Below are 25,012 nucleotides of genomic sequence, written 5' to 3' on the forward strand. Positions count from 1 at the left end.
TCTGAATCTTAATCAGCAACCATATAACAGGAACGGTAACTTAGGCTAGGCCCCCAGAGTGATCAGACTGATTCAGGGCATGGATATCTGAGGGGGGGGGGGGCTATGGATGTTGTTAAGTTTGGTCAGTCTCAGGCAAATGTCTGGTGGAGGAGCTCCCTTTTGCAGACCCTGGGGAATTGTGGCAGTACCCTGATCTCTTCAGAGAGCTCATTTCATAGTGGGGGCCAGGATAGAAAAAGCTCTGTCTCGTTTTGAGGACCAGCATGCTTGCTTGGGGCCAGGGATTACCAGCTAGGTGGTGTGGCAGAGTGTAATGCTCTTTTAGGTATATAGCCAGAGAGACGGTCTCTCAGGTACAGTGGGCCCAGATTGCATATGGCCTTGAAGGTAAGAACCAAAACCTTAAGCTTCATCTGGATGAGGCATCCCGGGATTGGTCAGGATGGTGGAAGCTGAGAGCTCCAAGCCAGGTCTATGTGACAGGAAGCATGTTTTCTCCTGCCTCATGGTTTAAATAGGGCTGCATGAGAAACCAAGCCAGCACCAGAGACAGGTTGGCTTTTTTTAAATCATGTTTTTCCTTTGCAGGTATATTGTAAACCCCCTTCCCCAAATTAAGGATTTCTGAACAATACCAGATCCAAATACCATACCAGTGTTGGGATGAGGGATGTTTAGGGAATACTGAATTTTTTCCAGGGTTAATAGACCTGTACAGAAATAAAAAGATACATATATATTTGCACCCCCCTTAGTATAGGGATACACTGAAAGTAGCATTTTTTGCATCCAGTAAGTTGTCTGCAGTGTGATTAAATGTGGACAAATTTTGCCCTGGGCTGCAGCAGATCACTGTTTTCTTGTAAAATAACCAACTGATTGTGTTATCTCCTCCTATTCTTTGTTTGCATGCAATACACCTGATATTGTATGCAGGGTTAGTGTGGTTATCTATCTAATCTAAATCAGAATATATTTGGAATGTTCAGATCTAATGTCTGCTTGATTTTGTATTCATGATTTACACATATGTCACAAATACATATCCTAGCCAGAATATTTAGCTGTTATCACCGGAAAAACAAAAAAGATGTTTTTATGTCTCCTGTCATGATTTAAGCTCTTTGAATTAGCACATATTGTCTTTGTGATGCCCTCTTGGATGCTGGTAGTTAGAATTTTTTTTAACCTACAAGCCTATATGAAATAGTCATAAGAAGTTATAACTACTGTACTTGTTCTTGCTATATGCACATCAACTTATTAAAGTTCAAAATAACGGCAAATAATGTAGACCATGATGAAATGTAGCTTTTATCAGAAACTGCCAAATATTGAGGCTTCTAGTAAAATATCTACTGTGAGTTCAGAATTGTCTTCTGAAGTTATCATGCTGAAACTACTAATGGGAAGCTTTCTTTTGATAACTTGTTTTATAATTGAGTTCTGATGAAAATCAAACAGAAGGGGGGAGTCAATTTTATCATTAATTTCAGATTTGTTTAACTGACACCGTAGAAACCATCCTAATTTTTGTCTCTGATTATGGAGGGAGCTAATTATATGTAGCTTAGGGAACAAATAGCATACTTTTTCCTGTTCTGTGGTCACCTTCAAATATGTGAGCTAAAACTTGTACTAGCTCTTACTTTGGGCCTTAGGCTCCTTGTTTTCCTCTTTTTTTAAATACTATAATCCATACAAAGGAGGTTATAATAAAATGCAATTAATATTAATTATTATTATGGTAAAACACATTAAAATGGCAACTAATATTGATATAAATTTGGGATAATATCAAGAAATAGAAAAATAGGATACATTTCAATATTACATACAACAAAATAGGAATTCATATTACATTTTTAATACAGTTTTAATTAATAATTAAGAATGAATGTCCAAGAACTAGAAAAAGGCAGTATATTTCAAGTTTTATCTAAGTCACATATTTTAGTGAAAGAACACAGTGAAACACATATTTTAGTAAAAGTATTACATAACAGGACCCCCCCCCCCCAATCAGCAGCCACCGCCTTGGGAGTATACCTTGCACAGAAGGAATACATCTGATTTTACTTTAAAAAGCAACAACAGCGGAGCAAAATATCTGACAATTTGCATTCAGATGAAAGTGGCTGCTCTCCATTAAATGAACTATCAGTTGAGATGTAATGCCCTAGAGTCCATTCTCCGAAGCAGCTGTTTTATTCAAGGGAAGTGATCTTTGAATTCTGGAGCTGTAACTTTGGTGTTTCATATAAAGATACAGTGGGAATAATTATGTAGCATTACTAGGTCACGGTGCTTCTGGGGTGTTTTCCACTGCACAATATTAATTACTTTAAATTATTTATTTATTATATTTATATACCGCCCTTCCCGGTGGCTCAGGGTGGTTTACATAAGAACAAACAACAGTACATATAAACATGTGAATAACTTTACAATAATAACTAACGGTTGTAACCATATAACAATGTAACAGTATAAATAATATAGACAATACAACAGTGCAACAATACAAACAGGTCCAGAGCATGTTGGTGGAATTCTGAGGGGGGCAGGGGGGAGCAGGGGCCTTTTAGTCGCTGTTGATTGCGTCTGGTCTCAACCAAATGCCTCGCGGAAGAGCTCCTTTTTGCAGGCCCTGCGGAACTGTTTAAGCTCCGTCAGGGCCTTGATCTCCTCCGGGAGCTCGTTCCACCAGGTGGGGCCAGAACAGAGAATACTCTGGCCCTGGTTGAAACCAGGCAGACTTCTTTAGGCCCAGGGATCGTTAGCTGGTTGGTGGCAGTGGAGCGCAGAGCTCTTTTGGGGGCATAGGCAGGGAGGCGATCCCTCAGGTACACTGGGCCCTGACCGCGTATGGCCCTGAAGGTAATTACCAGAACCTTTAGTATGATCCGGAATTCAACTGGCAGCCATTGCAGCTGGTGGAGAATAGGCCGGATATGAGACCTCCATGGTGTTGCTGTGAGGATCTTGACCGCTGCATTTTGAACCAGCTGTAGTTTCCGGGTCAAGGCTAAGGACAGGCATGCGTAGAGCGAGTTGCAAAAGTCCAGTCTAGAGGTGACCGTAGCATGGATCACTGTGGCTAGGTGTTCTGGGGCTAGGTAGGGCGCTAGTAGCTGGGCTTGGCGGAGATGGTAGAATGCCAGCCACGCTACCTTTGTGATCTGGGCTTCCATTGTGAGGGAAGCGTCCAGAATCACGCCTAGGTTCCTGGCGGAGCAAGCCGTAGAGAGCTGTACACCATCCAGGGCAGGCAGACGTGCTTCCTCGCATGGGCCCTTCCTACCCAGCCACAGGACTTCCGTCTTTGAAGGATTGAGCTTCAGACGACTCTGCTTGATCCATCTCGTCACTGCTTCCATACAGCTGGTTAATGCTTCTGGGGGAGAGTCAGGGCGGCCATCCATCAGGAGGAAGAGCTGGGTGTCATCTGCATATTTATGGCAACCCAGCCCAAACTTCCGTACCATAAATGTATCTTAAGTAGTGCTGCTGTGTTTTAATCACTTTCCAGAATCCTGCTTGCTTATACCATCCCTAACCTCAACTTCTGCAACCTGGGAGACCAGGTAGGGACTTGTGCCAAAATTCATAGAAAATGAGTCTTTTAGTAACCATTGTCATTCTGGCAACAGTGACACATTATTTACTAAACTAGCAGTAGAGCCCGCTGTCCAAAAAATACAGCGGGCCCTAGGGGAGGGTTTGCTTCCCCTCCCCCCATGTAGCAAAATGCTCTCCAGGCCCCGGGGCTTGGGGAGCGTTTTTAGGCAGCATGGAGTTTTTAAAATGCTCCCCAGCCCTGGGGAAGGCGATCCATGGCTCCGGGAGCCGCGGATCGCCTTCCACAGGGCTTGGGGAACATTTTAAGGTGGCGTGCGAGGTCAGGGTGTGGGGAGCCATTGTCGGGGCGGGGGCCAGGGAGCCTACCTTCGCTCTTGGCCGCCAGCAAAGTAATGGCCGCAGGGGAGCAAAGGAAAGCTCTGGTCGGGGGTGGGGCAGGTTGGGAGGCGCTTTGCGCCTCCCAATTGGTTGTTGGTCGGGCAAGCAGCCAATCAGCAGCTGCGCTGTGCGCGGCTGCTGATTGGCAGCTTGGGGGTGGACTGACCAGCGGAGGAGCTAATCGGGAGGTCCTTCGTGCCTCCCGATTGGGCCCTCCGCTGGTCAGTCCAGGGGAAGGGGCCTATCGGCACCCTTCCTCATCCTGGACAGGGTCTTTGGGGCCCTTACTTCTTTATTTCATAGAATCATAGAATCATAGAATCATAGAGTTGGAAGGGGCCATACAGGCCATCTAGTCCAACCCCCAGCTCAACGCAGGATTAGCCCTAAGCATCCTAAAGCATCCAAGAAAAGTGTGTATCCAACCTTTGCTTGAAGAATGCCAGTGAGGGGGAGCTCACCACCTCCTTAGGCAGCCTATTCCACTGCTGAACTACTCTGACTGTGAAAAACTTTTTCCTGATATCTAGCCTATATCGTTGTACTTGAAGTTTAAACCCATTACTGCGTGTCCTCTCCTCTGCAGCCAACAGAAACAGCATCCTGCCCTCCTCCAAGTGACAACCTTTCAAATACTTAAAGAGGGCTATCATGTCCCCTCTCAACCTCCTTTTCTCCAAGCTGAACATTCCCAAGTCCCTCAACCTATCTTCATAGGGCTTGGTCCCTTGGCCCCAGATCATCTTCGTCGCTCTCCTCTGTACCCTTTCAATTTTATCTACGTCCTTCTTGAAGTGAGGCCTCCAAAACTGCACACAGTACTCCAAGTGTCGTCTGACCAGTGCCGTATACAATGGGACTATGACATCTTGTGATTTTGATGTGATGCCTCTGTTGATACAGCCCAAAATGGCATTTGCCTTTTTTACCGCTGCATCACACTGCCTGCTCATGTTTAGTTTACAATCCACAAGTACCCCAAGGTCTCGTTCACACACAGTGTTACCTAGAAGTGTATCCCCCATCCAGTAGGCATGCTTTTCATTTTTCTGACCCAGATGCAGAACTTTACACTTATCTTTATTAAATTGCATCTTGTTCTCATTTGCCCATTTTTCCATTGTGTTCAGATCTCGTTGAACTCTGTCTCTATCTTCCGGAATATCTGCCAGTCCTATTTAGTCCGCGGCGCCGCGGGGCTGTTTAAAGATGGATCCAAATAATACATTTTACTTGTTCGGATACCATTCCAAAGACATTTATTCTAAGGATGATAATGGCTACCCTCTTAAAAAAAATAAAAATGAATGTTTCTGAATTTGAATGGTATGGGCTAACTTACATATGCTGAAATTCTTATTTAGGGTATTTCCTTGTATTTCCAATATATCTTTCTCAACTAGGGTTTTGTGAAACCCTGGGATTTCTTGACAGCCCTGGAAGAATTTCTCAAATGAGTAGAAGATATTTTTAATTTTGTTAAACATTTAGTAGGCCATATGACCATATATGGTCATGTTGACCCCCCAATGGCCAATGATAGACCTGGAGGGGATGGGAAGGGGAGGGACCCCAGGTGGGCATGTACACAACTATGCTTCCTAACCCTATTTTGCACAGTCATGCCACTTCTGAGGTTTCCTGAAGCCAGAAGAATATTTCAGGGGATTCTCAGTGGTAAAAAGGTTGAGAAAGGCTGGTCAAGCTGCCGTGCATAGCTATGCTTTTGTCTAGCCATCATACTACCATTTTGTGTGTGTGTATGTGTCTAAAGTGTTGTCAACACCAGTAAGGGGCTTTCAAACAAGTGTGAAGCTGAGGTGGTTTGCTATTGCCCTCTTCTCCAAGGTCTTCCTTGATCATCTCTCTTCCAACTATTGACCCTGCTTAGCTTCCAAGATTTGATGGGGTAGGGCTATATCATGCCATCTTTCTAACCTCCTGCGCTACCAATTATTGTCATTGGGCTGTATCTCCTGCTTTATCCTTTGTTCCTGTGTATTTGTATGTTATATCTTCTCTCCCTTTCTCTTTTGCGATGGTGATTAGAGTTTTCATTTTGGTTAGCATAGCATCAATGCAGATATAGAAGTTGGATTTATGTTTTTAATGAATAGACCAGTAATGACACATAAGGTGACATTTAATACAAAAGTAAAATTGAGGGAAGTTGTTGGGTTTTAATAATTTACTAGAATATATTTTAGATAGTTCATTGAAACAGAAAGCATCAGTTTGTTATTTCTTCTTTTTTACTAATGGAGTAATATCTCCCTCTCTTGGTAAACTAAGGCATGACCTATTTTATAGATAAGGTTTTGCTGCCTAATCTGAAGTCCTTTTTTATTTCTTAACAAAAGTAGAAAGATAAACATGCATAGCAAAAAAAGAGATAAATAAGTATACCTATTTTCCAGCAATTGACAATTGTATTAAATATTTAACAGGAATATATAATACCAAATAGGTTACCTTTATCACACTGTTGTACTTTAGAAATGTTAGCTGTATCTGGATCAGTCCATTTTCTACACACAATATATTACATGTTTAAAGAAGAGTAGAGTGCCCTATATACTCAACAGTGTATGGGAATTTGTTTTCAGTTCCAGTCACTACCATGACTTTCCTTATCACTGTTTCTTCTTGCCATACCCTCTCCCATTCTTAGATACTTGCTTCAGGGTATTAACTAGTGGTTCCTATTGATTTTACTTATTAATTGTGCTCCAATTTTATATATGCAGTTTAAGGGATTTAAAAGGACTTCTATAGGGACATCTTATTTTCTTCTCCCACTATTTCTCTTCCCCTTTCTTGGTAGCTCCCATAGATTCTCTCCTTTTTCTGATTCCTTCTCTTTTTCCCATTCACCCAGCTAACATTTCTAAAGTACAACAGTGTGATAAAGGTTGTCCATGTACTTTTTGAAATAAGGCCTCCAGAACTACACACAGTACTCCAGGTGCAGTCTGACCAATGCAGTATGGATTATGTATATTAATGTAAACTTAATTTCCACAGAATCTGAGAGTGAAATAAACCTTGATTATCTGATTATCTTTTCCAGGAAGCTGTAGATTTTCCTAAACTTCTCAGAACATTTCAGTATCAACACCACAGAAGAAAGGTGGTAGATAAAGCAGCATAACCATGCTTTTCAACTCATTTTCTATCTGACATTGGTCTGTTTTGGTTTAATTTCTGTGAAAGAACACTTGCATAATTTTATGGTTGGGGGTCACCACAACATGAGGAACTGTATTAAAGGAAGGTTGAGAACCACTGCTTTAGGCTAATCCTGCATTGAGAAGGGGGTTGTACTAGATGATCTGTATGGCCCCTTCCATAGCATATGTCCATGCCACTGCTGCTATTTTCAGGAGTGGACTCTGAAGGACTGAGGTAAATAGAGGTAACAAGGGATGAAATTCTAGACCTGTTGAGGAAATTAAAAATCAGCAAGTCTCTAGATCCTGATGTTATATAAGTGAGAGTTTTTAGGGAATACAAATATGAGATGATCTACTAACCTGTATATGTAACTTAATACTAAATTAAATTACTGTACCAGAAGAATAGGGAATAGGCTTGTGCGATTCGGCCGCTTTGGCGGCCGTTCCCTCCGGGCGGAATTCCGCACCTGCGTGGTTGTGCCCGCTGTCACGCCACTGCCGGCACCGCCCCCCCCCCCCCCGCGGCACAGCGCTGGCTGCGCCTGGAGGGAATGGCTGCTTCGGAGGCCAAATCGCACAAGCCTAATAGGGAGTATCAAATAACACACACATTTTTTAAAGGGGCTGTGTAGAAGTTCTGTCCCAAACCATGTGGGTTCTCGGGGGTTAATATGCATAAGAAATAGACTTTGTAAACATATACGCAATGTTTATTAAAACAAATTTCAGAATATCAATTTATCACATTAAAACAGTTCTCTAAAAACAAGCTAATCAGAAAATAAATACTAGCTTAATTATCTAACACATTCAGAAGTTGTATTAGATGGCACAGTCTAACAATGATGAAATCATAGGGCTCAGCTAAAGCATTCTCTATGGTTCTGCCTATTTGTGAATCAACAGATCATAGGAGTAGGACTTTAGTCCATCAGAATGCAAGTTAGTCTTTCTTTCTTTCTTTCTTTCTTTCTTTCTTTCTTTCTTTCTTTCTTTCTTTCTTTCTTTCTTTCTTTCTTTCTTTCTTTCTTTCTTTCTTTCTTTCTTTCTTTCTCTCTCTCTCTCTCTCTCTCTCTCTCTCTCTCTCTCTCTCTCTCTCTCTCTCTGTCTCTTTCTGCCTGCCTGCCTGCCTGCCTGCCTGCCTGCCTGCCAGCCAGCCAGCCAGCCAGCCAGCCAGCCAGCCAGCCATCACCTGCCTACCTACCCATCCACCCAACTCAGCTTTACATAAAACATAGGAGAATATGAAGCTAAGTACATTATATTTCAGAGTAACATCAAACAAACAATAGTTGTAATAGTGGTAGTAACTAACATAACATAACTAACATAGCAATGTTAACGTATTAACTATCACCCCAAGGTTGGTCAGCTCAGGATTCAGTTTGGGGGTGTGTGCTAGGGGCCCCCAGTAGATGGTTTTGATTCAGTTGACCTCAACCAAATGCCTGGCAGCTCTATTTTGCAGGTCCAGTGAAATTAACCTAGCTCCAGTAGGGTCCTGATCTCTTCTGGAGGCTCATTCCACCAGGTTGGGGCCAGGACAAAGGAACCTCTGGCCCTAGTTGGAGCCAGGTGGTCTTCTTTGGGGCCAGGGATCACCAGATGGTTGGGAAGTGATAGAGTGTAAATTACATTACTCATTACTGAAGGGAATGCCTGTGATCTGTAGAAAAATGAGTTGCTCATCAGTTTTAAGTTACTGAAAATCACTAAAGGTTCCAAAATCAGGTTGAGATTAATACCGTGGCCAGCAAATAATGGAGACAATATCTTATTTATTTTATTTTATTTATTTATTTGATTTCTATACTGCCCTTCCATATGGCTCAGGGCGATACATGGAATGAATTAACATACAACATAGTCAAATACAACAATAACAATCTAACAGTGGTTCTAAATAGCACAACTTCAGTGATCCCAACAACTACAATATAACAAGAATAGAAACTTAGCTAAAACCCCTAGAAAGGTCAGACTGGTTCAGGCTATGGAGGGGATGTCTGAGGGGGACCTGTGGTCAGTCTCAGGCAAATGCCTGGTGGAGGAACTCCTGGAACTGTGGGAGTTCGGGCAGGGCCTTGATCTGTTCAGGGAGCTCGTTCCACCAGGTGATGGCCAGGACTGAAACAGCTCTGGCTCTCGTTGAGGACTGACGTACTTGTTTGGGATCAGGGATCACCAGCAAGTTGGCAGTGGCAGAACGTAATGCTCTTTTGGGAATATAGGTAGAGAGACAGTCTCTCAGGTAAACATTTCTTTCACTCAGATACCACACATTATATGCCAGTGTCCCTTAAAACAGTGGTCCCCAACCCGCGGGCTGCGGCCCGGTGCCAGGCCGTGAAGGCCTTGGCGCTGGGCCGCGGCTCCTTCTTCCCTCCCCCCCGAAGTGAGAAGCTCGCCAGGCCGCGAGCAAATTGGCCGCCAAAGCTGCCGATTATCTCGCAGCCTGGCAAGCTTCTCGCTTCGGGGGAAGGAAGAGAAGCTTGCCGAGCCGCAAGCTAATCGGCTGCTTTAGCGGCCGATTTGCTGGCGGCCTGGAGGGGCCGGTAGGGGGAGCCGCGGCAGCCGGCATGGCAGCGGCGCAAACGCGCATGCGTGGACCGTCGCGTGTGCGCAGGCCCCCAGGCCGCCCTCTCCCCGGACTACGGAGCAGCGGTCCACAGCGGACGCAAGCTTGCGGACCGCTGCTTTAAAACATAGCTAAACTGAGTAAGGAGAACTAGTCTGCAAATCTTGAAGGAAAGGTATAGAATCTAGACAACTGGAAGAGATTGTCAGTTACCCCACACGTAAGTGGACAGCAGGGGCTTTGTCCTAACAAAACAGGATTATTCTGTACACTGACAGCATTTTTCTTGTCAGTCCTAGAAACCATCTGAACATGATACCCCCCCAAAGAAAGTTACATAGTCCATTTTTTCATAGTCCATTTCCTGTTTGCAGCATAGTATTCATACAATATTTGTATACTATAACATTAACAAGTCTTAGGAAGAAGCTTTTTTAGTCTGTAAACTGTTATATAGATCTCACCTGACTGTTAGATTCAGAAAATAATAAAAGAGACATATTTGATCTTAAGAGATGCTGCCAGATTACAGCATTGAAAGACTCTCTAGATAGCTTGTGAGTGTATTCAAATTAGATTTAATTTGGGCGATTTAAATCTATAAATACTGCTCAAATTTCTGATTGTTTAATATGGCAGTGTAAATCGTCATTCTACTTTATTACACTAGCTTTGATATGGGCACTTCTGAATTAGCCATTTAAAATGTGTTGTCACAATACCCCAGGCAATTCAGGCCAGTCACCATCCAAACACTTTTGTGTTTTTCTAACCAATGAAGCATATGTCATTCTGTTCTGTTGTGTCAATCAGGGAACTAATGATACAGACTGTGTTTTTGCACCTGTTCTTTGAAGTTCTTAAACATCATTGCTTCATATAGCATAAAGTTCTAAGATGTGTTAAACCAATATGTTCATCCCCCCACACCCCCAAATGTTTTCTTTATCATCAATCAACATTTTATACACTGTAAAGTTGCAGTTCATATTCTCCTGTGTTAATAATAGGAGCCATTGAAGCTTTGTGGATCAGCCTTGTTTCCATAGTTCAGAAATGTAGCACATATATGTGCAGTAACTGGTCATTTATGTGTTTTTTTATATGTTAAACTCTATATAGCAAAGAGATGTCCAAATTACATCTGAGTTGGTAGTACACTGTAGGATAATATTCTGGCAAGAGATAATATTTTTGTGGCTTTTTACTGATCTGCTATTTGAAATCGCATAGGTTCCTATTATTTATAACGAGAAAGAAATGTAGAGTTTATTCTAAATCTCAGTACATAATACTAAATGTGCTTTAATGCCTTTCACAGACGCCATCCCTGTTAGAACAGTGTATACTTATACATGACGTATTACATCAAAAGAAATTTTAAAAGCGTTTTAGCCTGATTTCATCAGATCTCAGAAGCTAAGCATGGTCATCCCTGGCCTATTATTTGGATGGGAGACCACAAAGGAAAACCATGGTTGTGATGTGGTGGCAAGAAATGGCAAACCATCTATGCATGGCTCTTGAAAACCCTTTGGGTAAATCACCATAAATCAGCAATGACGTGATGGCAAAAAAAGAAATGAAAGATAAACTAGTAAGTAAGATACATGAGGTATAGATTTCTGACTTTCGCAAGATATAGCGAGCTTTGTTGTTGAACAGGATGCCCCACATCCAACCTCAAACTCTAGCCATTACACATGTAAACACAGTTTATTGCTAGATGGGGGAGGGAGTTTGAAAACAGGTATTATCTTCCAACTACTAAAATTAAAATGGCAGCAGTAAAACAAATATCAGTACTTTAAAACAGTACCTAAGTATTATAAAATTAGGATAAAAACAAATAGTATAAAACAGAGAAAGAAGATAAAATTCAGTTAAAACCCTATTGCAATAGTTCAGCTAAGTACTCTCTTAAAATAATTTTGAGGTATAAAAAGATAACACCACAAATAGACTAAAACTCGGACACATAGGATCACCTCCCAACTGCAGTTCAGCTTGCCTGCCAACACAATGTAATGTGATAGTGAAAAATCAATAATATATTGTTTTGAAGCTTTCCACTGAGATTCTTTTTCTTTATAAAAGAAATTAATTTGCTACTCTATAAATCACTTTTAAAACATTCTTAGTATGAAGATACTTTAAAATAACTGTTGGCAAAGTGACTAAAAGCGACTAAAAAACAACTGGACATTAGAGACTATCATCATGCTAAATACAGTTTGAGTGGAAGAGGTTTAATATAAATATGCAAATGTCAAAAACTGGGACAGTCTATAAGAACCTATTATCTTTATTCCCTGCAATTTATAGTATTTGATTAGTTTGACATTTGTGTGAGATATAAGATTGTATGAATTTACAAGGTGGAAAGACTGAATAGAGCATTCAGAAACCACAAACCATACTTCTAACAGGATAACTGATCTGGAATTCCAGAGTGGGTCTCTGGCCAGACATATGAAATCTGTCAGGTCTTTACAATGCCACCTCCGTTTCGGAATCAGGCAGCCTTTGTTTTATAATACATCCTTCATTTTAAATGTTGTTTTGATGCTTGCTACCTTGGGGGCCCTATTTGTGTTGAATAGGAACATAAGAATAATTTCAATAGTTTACTATTTCATAAACAGCTGATATTCATTTTTAATTACAACTAAAAGTTGGTCCCCAATGCAGCAGCTCCAGAGCATAGAATTTCACACCATAGAAGAAACTGGAAGCTCCCTAAGAACATTAGATGAGCCCTGCTGAATTAGATCAGTGGTCCGACTAGTCTAGCATCCTCTCTCTGCAAGGTAGCAGACCCTGCTCCAGTGCTGAAGTGTCTGGAACAGGAGACTAGGCAAGTTTAGTAGATGTGCAAGTTCAATAGCAGGGTAAGATAGTCTCTCCATATCTCTAAAAATAGAAATGCTTGGCTGTGGGTAGCAATAAAGGAAGCTTGGGAGTTATTTGTCATCAGATAAAAGTTTAGAAGATTATTTAAAAATAGCAAAATAATCCTATAAAGTAGCTAGATGAAGTAACTATGTTATAATAGGTGATTTTAACTACCCACAGTTGATTGAGTCAATATGTGTTAAAGTCAGGAGAAAGTGATTGGGTTTCTAGATACTTTCAATAACTTGGCCTTGAACCAGATAGTCAGATGTGTCATGAAGCAGATAGTCACAGAATCTACCAGGGGGAGGTGATCCTAGATTTGGTCCTAAGGAATGCTCAGGTTCTTATGAGAGATGTAAATGTGATAACATCAGTTGGGAACAGTGACAATAAGGTGATTAAATTTAGTATTTAATTGTAGAAGGGGTAACTTTGGAAAATAAAATGCAAGTTGGTGATCAGACAGGCAAAAACTAACAGGCAAGAGTTGGTGGATACTGACCAACAGGCAAGAGTTGGTGGATGAGGTGAAGACGGTGGGGATCCTAGGGGGAAGTGACCATGTCCTCATAGAATTCCTTTTGAGATGGGGGGGGCTGGATGAATTCAAATCCCCTGGGCCGGATGAAATGCACCCGAGAGTACTCAAAGAACGTTCTGGAGAACTTGCACAACCCTTGTCCATCATCTTCGGAACCTCTTTAAGGACTGGAGATGTCCCGGAGGACTGGAAGAGAGCAAACGTTATTCTGATCTTCAAAAAAGGGAGGAACGATGACCCGGGAAACTACAGACCAGTGAGTCTGACCTCTGTTGTGGGTAAGATAATGGAGCAGATATTAAAGGGAGCGATCTGCAAACATCTGGAGGACAATTTGGTGATCCAAGGAAGTCAGCATGGATTTGTCTCCAACAGGTCCTGTCAGACCAACTTGGTTTCCTTTTTTGTCCAAGTAACAGGTTTGCTGGATTGTTGAAATTTGGTTGACGTTGTTTACTTGGATTTTAGTAAAGCTTTTGATAAGGTTCCCCATGATGTTCTGATGGATAAATTGAAGGACTGCAATCTGGATTTTCAGATAGTTAGGTGGATAGGGAATTGGTTAGAGAATCGCACTCAAAGAGTTGTTGTCAATGGTGTTTCATCAGACTTGAGGGAAGTGAGTAGCGGGGTACCTCAGTCCGGTAATTTTAAACATATTTATTAATGATCTAGATGAGGGGGTGGAGGGACTACTCATCAAGTTTGCAGATGACACCAAATTGAGAGGACTGGCAAATACTCCAGAAGATAGAGACAGAGTTCAACGAGATCTGAACCCAATGGGAAAATGGGCAAATGAGAACAAGATGCAATTTAATAAAGATAAGTGTAAAGTTCTGCATCTGGGTCAGAAAAATGAAAAGCATGCCTACTGGATGGGGGATATGCTCCTAGGTAACACTGTGTGTGAACGAGACCTTGGGGTACTTGTGGATTGTAAGCTAAACTTGAGCAGGCAGTGTGATGCAGCAGTAAAAAAAGTCAAATGCCATTTTGGGCTGTATCAACAGGGGCATCACATCAAAATCACAAGATGTCATAGTCCCATTGTATACGGCACTGGTCAGACCACACCTGGAGTACTGTGTGCAGTTCTGGAGGCCTCACTTCAAGAAGGACGCAGATAAAATTGAAAGGGTACATAGGTGAGCGACGAGGATGATCTGGGGCCAAGGAACCAAGCCCTATGAAGATAGGTTGAGGGACTTGAGAATGTTCAGCCTGGAGAAAAGGAGGTTGAGAGGGGACAGGATTGACACTCGGAGGAGCGAATCAGGAGCCGCTTCGCGGCTCCTGATTCGCTCCTCTGAGTTTTTATCCCGGACACAGCCCGCCCTAACTCCTCCCCACCACTGCTTAGCGCTTTATTTAGTCTGTGGCGCCGCCCGCGGCGCTACGGGCGGTGTACAGATAAAGATCCAAGAATGATAAGTGTTTTATGGAAAACACAAATAAGAAACCTCTCTGTTAAAATTAGAACTGTAAATCTAACCGAATAAGAACTGAGTTGTATAAAAAAAATTGATACCAACTGCCCTTCCCTCTTAGTAAATAAAATATTTTATTTGTTGGTTTATAACAGTGCCTCAGTGCCACAGATGCTCCCAAGGTTGAACAAAGCCACAGAGATTAGACAGTGACTGTGTGGGATAGTGAGCTTTGTTTTGGAGGAAGATTTTAGCTCAGTGTGGGGAAGAGTGTTGCGTGGTATCTGTCATAGGATCATATTGCAAAAGACATAGCCAACAATAAAAATTTCTTCAAATATATTAAAAGCACAAAACCAACTGAGGAAGCAGTGGGGCCACTGAATGACCAAGGCACAAAAGGATTATTAAAGGATGACAGAGAAATGGCAGAGAAACTGAATGCAAATGTTTTGTTTTGTTTTTTTGCCTCTGTCTCCACTAGAGAGGATGGGAAATATTTTCCCCCTCCAGAACCTTTGATTTCAAGAGGGATGTTGAAAGACCTTAGCCAGATTGAGGTGACTAGAAATGAGCACCTACAATTTATGGACAAACTGAAAACTGACAAATCACCAGGCCCAGACAGCATAGATCCACTGTTTTGATCCAGCTGTTCATATAGTTCTTTTACTAGTTTTACCAAACACTAGACCAACTGACTCAGAAAAATATATACGAAAGTTAATTTAACCTCATAATCTGGCTCTTCCTGGTAGTTTGAACTGCCAATATCCATATTCTATTAGATATATTATCCTCTTTCCCATAAGAGACACCAAAATTAATGTGTTCTAAAATAATGTGTTCATTCTTATTACCCAAAAGCCAGACTCAAACCACTATGTTATGTCAACAGACTTCTAAATTTGTCTTTCTTCCAGCAAATGCCATTTGTGACAGCACTTAAATCTTTCCTGCTGGAAAATGGATTGGCAATGTGAGTCAGTCCATCAGAATTGTTGCAGTTAAAAGAAATCTCAGCTCCATGTGGATCCAGCAGAAGTCCACGCATAATGGTGTTCATGTGCATGTGTGGGGGAATCCAGTATTCCAAATCTAATCCAAGCGAGATTAATCAAGTGAATCACGAAATGTGAATGATTATTCAGGGAATAAAGTTTTAATATTGAGGAAGCTCATTTTGTCCTTTGGAGGTAATTTGAAAAGGGCAATGACTTTCTTTGAATGTAAGTGAGAAGGAGTTAGACTGGATGGCCAGAGGCATTTTAAAACATCATCAGCAATATATAATGTAGCTTACTATTCCATGACTTCATATCACCTGCAATGTCATACCTGGCTAGTTAAAGGCATGAGAACCAATATATTCAGAGTCATTAGAGCTTACATTTCAATACTATTTAAATTCCATGCCATGTAGCTGTCACTTTGCTGGTGATCCTATGATGAATAACTTACAGAAAGAAGAAATCATCTTGGTTCATCCCATTTCTTTTATTTCATTTGAAATAAGCAGCAAAATCCAGAACCTTATCCTCTTTAAGATCTACTAAAAGGAATGCATGTTGAGCAAGAAAGCCTTGTTACACATTTTCTTTTTTTAAAAAAATGCAACACTTTAATTTAAATGAGATTTGCACAGGGAAAAAAAATCATCCCAAGGGATTTGGCCCCAAGTGTACTTTGACGAATTAATGATTAGTCAGTTACCATCTGTATTTATGCAGTCATAGATCTTATTAAATTTATAATTACATCCTTGGTACCCCTGGATTCCCCTTGCCAAAGGTTATGTAGAGGCATGCATGCATTCCCCAGGGTGCCCTTTACACAGCTCTAGTAGACTTAAAAAGGAACAATATATTTAACAGAAGTAATTAATTTAATTTCATGTAAGCATTTTTATTTTAACACAATTTATCTATTGGCAATTATGCAGCAATATAGTAGACCTCTCAGCAAAATAGAAAGAGCACATTGATCCACTGTAATAGTTTGGTAATGCTGTGTAAGTTATTGTCTCTATAAAAAAGGGCAGATGTTTTTTACAGGCCAAGACAAAGTGCAAACTGGTCTAACATACTGCTGACTAAAGAATAGTTCTCTGCAATGCCCAAGGAATATTCAGAACATTTATTACTAGTGGCAGGGTTTTGAGCTCAGAATTGAAAGACTCAAGCTCAGATTCACACTGATATGTGTTTTGTCATACTTGGAGACTAAGGCATGCTACTTCTAGTTTGCATCCGATTCTGATGTATCTAGTTTGGCTTCTTCTATGACATCACCTTGTTACTGGTTCTGCACTACTTAATCTAGCATTGAGGAGAATGTATATTTAAGAGATAATATTAAATGTTTCACCTTGCCTGAAAGTTTTAAATGAAGCATGAAGCATGTTACCAGAAGCCGTGGAACATACTATTTGCCAAGACAGTACATATCAGTATGTACCTGTGCAAAGAACCAGCTACCTGTTTGTCTAAAGAGTTTTTCTGACATGATGTATATTAGTGTCATCTCAAAAGGATCATTACAATCTATTTTCCAAATAAAGAACTTATTTAAGTTTGCTTTTTTTATTCATTTCAAATATTAACTGAAAAGGTAAATAAAACAAGTAGTAATTACAGACCAGGCAATTAGAATTCTGTGACTGCTTTTACAAATGTTAATTAACCAGATAACCTTGTACAAACAAAACCTTCCCTGAAATTACACTCTCAAACAAAGAAAACATTATGGCTTCATCCTAATGTGCATTGTATTGTATTGAGACAAGACCTCACATGGCTATGGGAATTACAGGGACTAAATCACATGAGATTCATGGTGTCAAAATTCTTTGTATGTAAGGATGTGTGTGTGCATGTTAGGTGCAATCCTAAATTACGCTCTCACATATGTTTAAAAGCTCTGGGGCAGAGGACATCATTTATATTTAAGAGATAATAAATATTTCACCTTGTCTGAAAGTTTAGGATGAAGCATGTGTGTCCTAGAATGTGCATGTTGCAAGCATAATTTCAAGCAAATACATGCACGTGCACATTCTCAGCTTTTACAGACTTATTTGGGGGTTGGGACTGAAAGGGCTTAAGCTGACTAGTTAATTATGCTGAAGTTATATGCAACATAGACCAAAGCTGTGGATGCATGTTCACTGAAGTCCCAGCTCGCTTGCTTTCTAAAAAATAAAAAAGGCTCAAGGGGAGCAATAGCAAAAAAATTAGATCCTGAATTCTCAAACCTTACTTACCCACCCCCATATCTCAAACTGAAAACAGCACATCTTAAAAAAAACTGGATAATGAAAGTAGTGACCCTGCTTAAATCCAGATCACAAATTATTATTATTTATCTTTTAGATGTTAATCTCTTCTGCAGACTCTGGTAGGGGACTATTTGTGCTTGCTGGTCTCTTTTTCCATGTGGTCTTTGCAAATCTTTTCTGTTTTTTCTTGGAAGGATTCTTGTTATTCGGAGGATTGAAAACAACACAAAGGATGATTTCCCTTCATATCTTTGGCTCCCTTCTGCCTAGAGACCTCCTCAATATTTGTGTCCTCTCTTGGCCCCAAGCAAAACTGCATTCAAAGCCTACTTATTTATTATTTATTATTATATTTATATACCGCCCTTCCCTGAAATATAAAACTATAATATAATATAAAAATATAAAAATATATAGGCCAATTATTACTAGATTGTGCATTGGACTATTAATACCTTTGAATTTTGACATATTTGAAATCAAAGGAAGAATGGGATCCATAGCAGTAGGACATCATGTATATGCCCCCCCAGGGCACTTTGCTATGCAGGTATGAATCTGCTGGTCATCCCGGGACTTGGGAAGGTATGCCTAGCCTTGATCAGGGCCAGGACTTTTTCAGTTCTGGCTCCTACCTGGTGGAATGAGCTCCCAGAAGAGCTGCAGGTCCTGATGGAGCTCTCTGGGTTCTGCAGGGCCTGCATGATGGAGCTCTTCTGCCAGGTATTTGGTTGAGGCTGGGTAAAGTACCTAGGATTATATGATCAGGTCCCCCCCCCTTTTGGGTTTTCCTGGACTGGGTGTTAGACTGAGCCTGGGACTATTGGGTAATTTACTCCCCTGGGTTGCATCAGGCAATAGTGATGGCATAATATTTTAATGCCAGGGCTTTGAGTCCTAGGGGAAGGGTGTTGATTTTAATTGTCATCCTGGAATTATTGGGTTTATAGTATGTTTTAGGATGATTTTATGATGTTTTATGGATGTGATTGTATTTATTAATTGTAAACCACCACGAGCCGGCTGTTCTGGGAGTGGCAGTATAAAAATGTAATAATAAATTAAAATAAATAAATAATGTTTCACACACACAAAGTCTTGAAGGAAATTTTCATGATTGCAGACCAACAGTGATTGAAAATCGGCATTATTTTTCCACAGTCACATATTGTATTCAACCAGATCACGGCAGGTGATGGTACTACTGTACTCTGCTCTGGTTCGCCCTCACTTGGAGTACTGTGTTCAGTTTTGGGCACCCCAGTTGAAGAGGGATGTAGACAAACTAGAGCGTGTCCAGAGGAGGGCAACAAAGATTATGAGGGGTTTGGAGTCTAAGTCGTATGAAGAAAGGTTAGGTGAGCTTGGTCTGTTTAGCCTAGAGAAGAAACGAATGAGAGGGGATTTGATAACCATCTTCAAGTATTTAAAAGGGTGTCATATAGAGCTGGGGTCATCAACCACCGGTCCGAGCCGCGAGAGCCTTGGAAGCGGGCTACGGCTCCCTCTCCCTGCCACTCCCGCAGCGAAAAGCTCGCCGAGCTGCGAGCAAATTGGCCACTAAAGCGGCCAATTAGCTTGTGGCCCGGCAAGCTTCTCGCTGCGGGAGGGGGGGAGAGGGAAGCGCAACTGGCAGCATGCCGGTGGTGCAAACACACATGTGCGGACCTGCTGAAACTGCTCTGCATGCGTGTTTAAGCCACCACCATGCGCAAATGCACATGCAGGTGGGTCTGCACATGCGTGTATGCATGAAACTGCCACATATGCGCGTTTGCACCACCACCATGCACAAACGCACATTCATGGCGGTCCGTGCATGCACGTTTGTGCGGGGCCCTGGGTCGCCCTCTCCCCCCATGCCTTGGCAACGGGCCGCAACCTTTAAAAAGGTTGTGGACCGCTGATGTAGAAGATGGAGCAGAGTTGTTCTCTCTTGCCCCATATGGATGGAACAGAACCCATGGGATGAAATTAATTCAAAAGAAATTCTGTCTAAACATCAGGAAGAAGTTCCTGACAGCTAGAGCGGTTTCTCAGTGGAACAGGCTTCCTCGGGAGGTGGTGGGTTCTCCATCTTTGGAATTTTTTAAAACAGAGGCTAGATAGCCATCTGATGGAGAGGCTGAGTCTGTGAAGGCTCAAGGGGGTGGCAAGTTACAGTTGATGAGTGATAGGGATGTGAGTGTCCTGCATAGTGCAGGAGGTTGGATTCGATGACCCATGAGGTCCCTTCCAACTCTATTATTCTATGATTCTATCATTCTAAAAAAAGAATGAACAGAGGTTCAGAGATGACATCTGCAAGTTCTTTTAGTACCCTTGGATGCAAGTCATCTGGCTCAGAACACTTTGTTTCATTTAAAGAAACTAACTGTGTATGGACTAGGGGTGAGCGCTTCAGCACGGTTCGGCTGCCTCAGCGATCACTGAAGCCTGAGGCAGCCAGCAGCGCGGTGAGGAGAGGAGAGGCAAGGAGGGGTGGTGTTGGCAGTGGCATGGCAGCTGGCACCCGCACGAAGGCATTGCTCCTGCATGCAGCAGCCAGATGGTGCTCTGCTGCTGGCGCTGCCCCTCCTTGCTGTAGCACTGGCCACCTTGGGCTTCGGTGATTGCCAAGGCAGCCAAACCCTATTCTGGACTGCCCCACGGTGATCCTAGGCCACTATTCCCATCCCTCGTGTTGTGTTACGTTTTTGCCACACTGATCACTATTTCCCTCACAAGAGAAGACTGAGGACAAATAGGAGTTAAGCAGTTCAGCCCTCTCTTCATCATCTGTTATAATTTCACTTTCTTTTCCTCGCTTCTTTTCTTCCCTACTCTTTTTCTTACTTGAAATATCACTAAATCCCTTTTTGCTATGTTTAGCTCTTCTTGCTAGCCTAAGCTCATATTGAGCTTTAGATTTTCTAACCCCCTACAATTATTGGTTATTTGTTTATACACATCCTTGGTAATAAGGCTTTCCTTCCATCTCCTAAATTACTCTTTCTATTCCTCAAATCATTTCACAACTGCTTATGGAACCACGTTGGCTTCCTTAGGCTCTTTCCATCTTTTCTTCTCAAGGGAATTGTTTGTGATAAAGCCTTCAGTATTTCACTGTTAAGAAACTCCCAGCCTTCTTGGACACCCATCTCTTCAAGTCTTTCTGACCATGGGACTCTACCCAACATACCTTTAAATCTGTTAAAATCTGCTTTCCTGAAGTGCAGTCTGTACGTCCGACTACGGAAAGGTTTTCTCTTTCTATTTATATTCCCACTATTTATATTCCAAAATCACATGGTCTCTACTACCGAGTGTGCCCACTATCTCTACCTCACCTACCAGTTCTTCTCTGTTGATGAGAATCAAGTCTAAAGAAGCAGACCCCCTTTCTACTTTCTGGGAAAAGAAGCTGTCAGCAAGACAAGTTAAGAAATTAGTGGAGTTTGGATTTTTAGCAGATTTGGTCTTCCAACAGGTATCTGGGTAATTGAAATCATCCATGACCACTGTTTCTCCCCTCTTTGAAAATTGTGTAATTCAGTCTAGGAGTATCTCATCCATGTCCTCTGATTGGCTTGGTGGTCTATAACGGACCCCCATAATATTACCATTCTCATTTCCTACTCCTTTTATATTTACCCACACATTCCTAAATGTCAGAATTGCTGCCCCAGTGGGTGTTTCAGTTCTAGAAAACGTGTGTGGTGTGTCTTTGCAGCATTATTAAATTATCTGAAAATGGCTGTTGCAGCCTCAAGGACTCTTACCATGTCTAATTTGGCCAGCTAGTCAGGTTTACTCAGAATTCTACTATAGTCTATTCTTTGAGGCTTATCCCAGGAAAATGTTCTTAAGTTTACATTGCAAACCTCTTGATATTGTATTAGAAAAGTTTATCCTGAACATCTTTTCAAAAAATATCCAAATGGTCCACAAAAATTTTAATTTAGTCCTCATTCTGGGAGAGTTTAAAGTTTAAAGTTGTTTAAAAAGAGTTTAAAGTTGTTCTAAACCTTATGGTCACCAGTGGAAGAGATCAATTGTAACATGCCATGCACTTTTACAGTGAATTAATGATTTTAAGAGCAGTTTTTCACAACTATTTGCAACAGAATCTTTTTTATTGGAAATGTCAGTATTTTATCTGCTGCTATTTAGGATTTGTTTTTAAAAGCCATACTTGCACAATGAAGATTAGGGAATGGTGAAGCCAAGTGTTTTTGACATCCTGTCAAGAAAACATCCTATTTTAGTCTCCTTTCTTATGGTTGCTGACCTAATGAATTTGCCTCCTGTGGTGCACTGTTGATTTTTATTTAACAAATCACAGACAAAATGTTTTAATAACACTACTTTTTATAGGGAAAACATTCTGTGGAGTCTAGTTGTTCATCATCTGTCTTCTAGAGTATCTTCATATTGAGACTGTGCCTGCACAGGCTGACTGCAGATATTTTCTTTCGAACTAAAAACAGAGGGGCCCGCTCTGTCCTTTTTGGAGCATGCACACATGTGACATTCCCACCCCATGCATCATGTGCTCTGATGGCAGGCATCCCCCTCCCCTCAGTTCCTCTTTCACTGCTGTAAGGATAGGAATCTTTCTGGTAACATCCCATTGATGTTCACTGTTAGTAGAGGCAAAATAGACTCATTTTTTCTCATTCAAAGAGCTATTTTCACCTTGGGTGTTTGTCTAGTGGAAGCAATCCCACACACAATAAGAACTATACTTACTGGTTGTGCTTGTGATCCCTCATGTTCTTCCAGTCCCCCCCCCCCTCAATTCTTGGCTCAGAAGCAGAAAAAAACCCCTACATACCCTCAATGTTCCCTGATTATCTAGACCAAATGAAACAATTTCATAAAAACAAGGCATTATTTATTTGTTATTGAGTTCCCAAGGGAGGACTTGGGAACTGTTGTTACTGTTGTTCATCAACATCTTCTGTGCGGATGCACATTCCCTCCTTCTTGCCCACCATGAATTCTCACAAGGCCTATGATGCCATGAAGAAGGGCTTGTGACAGCTTAGCAGGAACTGAGGGGAGTGTATACCCACCACTGGAACATGTGAAAAGTTAGGTGAGGAATCTTGTGCACAAACTTTGTAATGGTTGGGCTGCTCTCCTTGGAGTTTTAGCTGGAAAGAAAATGTCCATGCTCAGCCTGTGCAGGCTCAATGTGTGTCTGCACAGAATATACTGATTAACAACAGATACAGGTAAGTGCAGCACTTGTTTTTCAGGACCATTTAATTGTGTGAAACAGAGTCCTTTGTGTGCAATTCTATTTTGGGATGTGAAATAAGCAGTTTTAGTTATAATCTTGGGAAGCATTTTAAAGTGATAATTTAGTGTACGCTATATAATAAACTCTGATACTTGACCCAATTATTCATTTTCCCTTAAAGCAAACCAGTTATTCATTTGACCTAGTTATTAATTTTCCTTTAAAGCAAACACATTCTTTCACAAATGGGTTTTCGTGCATTTTATTAGCAGGATACAAACTATGAACAATGTGGGACATAATGTGACAAGACCATACCCTTATATTCCATTAAAGGATCTGTTCCTCATGTGGATAGTAAGTCTAATCTAGCCTCATATAATTGCTGTTTCTTAGTTGGTCCTTTAGTCTGAACAATTTGCCACTCAGTGCATGCCCTCTATTAAGTCTCTGTTGCTTTCCGGACACCAAGCAAACAACTCCTTGTATTTCTGTGATTTTTCCTGTTCAGTAATGTGTGTCTGTTTATCTGAACAACTTCAGAATTCATATTTAAAAACTTAAATACTTACTTAGCATTAGGGGGATCTAGTGGAGAGACTAATCAGGACTCTGGAGAACAGATGAAATAAGGCAGAAATGGCAATTACTCTGAGTGTGTCTAAACCATATGGATTTTTAAATGCACAGTTCTGTCCTTTGGATGTGAGTTGTTCCAGTCCTAGGTTATGTTAGTGGCCATCAAGGGAAACAGATGCAACAAAAAATGGCTCCTCTGTGGTTGAGCGAACAGCACTCCCTTTGTAATGTGTAGAACTACTTACTATACACAGTCCTTCCCCTCTCATAGTCTGTTTCTGAGGTCATTAGTAAATATTGTATTAAGTTGGTGGCATGGTAAGGATCACGTTCTCTGGAAAGGCAGGTTTGCCCCTAAAACATTCTCAATCTAGGCTTTGACCACTACTTCATGTGACAGTATAGCAACCACTTCTTGGTTAAGTGATGGCCATGGGAGGGCGGTATATAAGTATGATAGATAGATAGATAGATAGATAGATAGATAGATAGATAGATAGATAGATAGATAGATAGATAGATAGATAGATAGATAGATAGATAGATAGATAGATAGATAGATAGATAGATAGATAGATAAATAAATGTTTAGCCTGCTGGTTTCATTCACTTTCACTGTAATTTGAAAGGAGGTTATAAATAGTTAAAAGATTGCAAATTGTATTCTTGTAGTATGTTCATTGGCTAGGAGAAGGCATTATGGCTTCAGTTAAAGCTATTAGCTGCTTCTTTTCCTCCCCCTTTTAGTCTAGTAGCATTTTGTAATACAAAATGTATGGCACCAAATCACTGCATTGTGAGTTATGCAATTTAATCTATACTTCATCAGGCACTGTTTGTGGAATTAGGAAACATACAGTACAATGTTGTCCTATCATATACTTTGCATGCATATGTTTTACTGGATGAGAGATGCAGAAATGTGTATTGGCTTAATGTTCTCATGTTGGCATACTATTTTGTTGTTGTTGTTTTTTTATATAGATAGTGATACGAAGCCGAAGTGGAGAGATTCTCTATCGGATTTCTCCTTGGGCAAGATACGTAACTCGTGAAGATGCCAATGTGACTTATGACTGGATACACTGGGAGCCACCAACCCCATACAAAGTAAGCTGTTCTGTATGGTGGGGGAAATGGTGAAGAATCTATTTTTATCTCTCTAAATTTGATTTTCTTATTTTTAATAAGAAAAAATGCTCCAAGTTTTTCTTCCCAAGTATAAGTGGGGTTTGTAATAAAGACTTTTAAAATAATATAACATTTAGTAATTCAGAACATATGAGCAGGCATATATCTGCATAAGTAAGCTTGGACACCTGGAAATATTCCACACTTTAGTA

The 25,012-nt window shown here is 41.0% G+C and overlaps 1 protein-coding gene across 7 annotated transcripts in view; it reads left to right on the forward strand.

Moving 5' to 3' along the window:
* The window catches only part of GBE1 (1,4-alpha-glucan branching enzyme 1), a 205,802-nt gene that overhangs the window by 68,690 nt on the left and 112,100 nt on the right, over window positions 1-25,012 (forward strand). For all 7 annotated transcript variants that reach the window (XM_077342363.1, XM_077342361.1, XM_077342357.1 and 4 more), the window contains one exon: window positions 24,654-24,779. In XM_077342363.1, the coding sequence (XP_077198478.1) occupies window positions 24,654-24,779 (126 nt within the window). The remainder of the gene's footprint in view (window positions 1-24,653; window positions 24,780-25,012) is intronic.

This window comes from Paroedura picta, chromosome 6 (genome assembly GCF_049243985.1).
Source record: "Paroedura picta isolate Pp20150507F chromosome 6, Ppicta_v3.0, whole genome shotgun sequence".
In the NCBI taxonomy this organism is placed as follows: Eukaryota; Metazoa; Chordata; class Lepidosauria; order Squamata; family Gekkonidae; genus Paroedura; species Paroedura picta.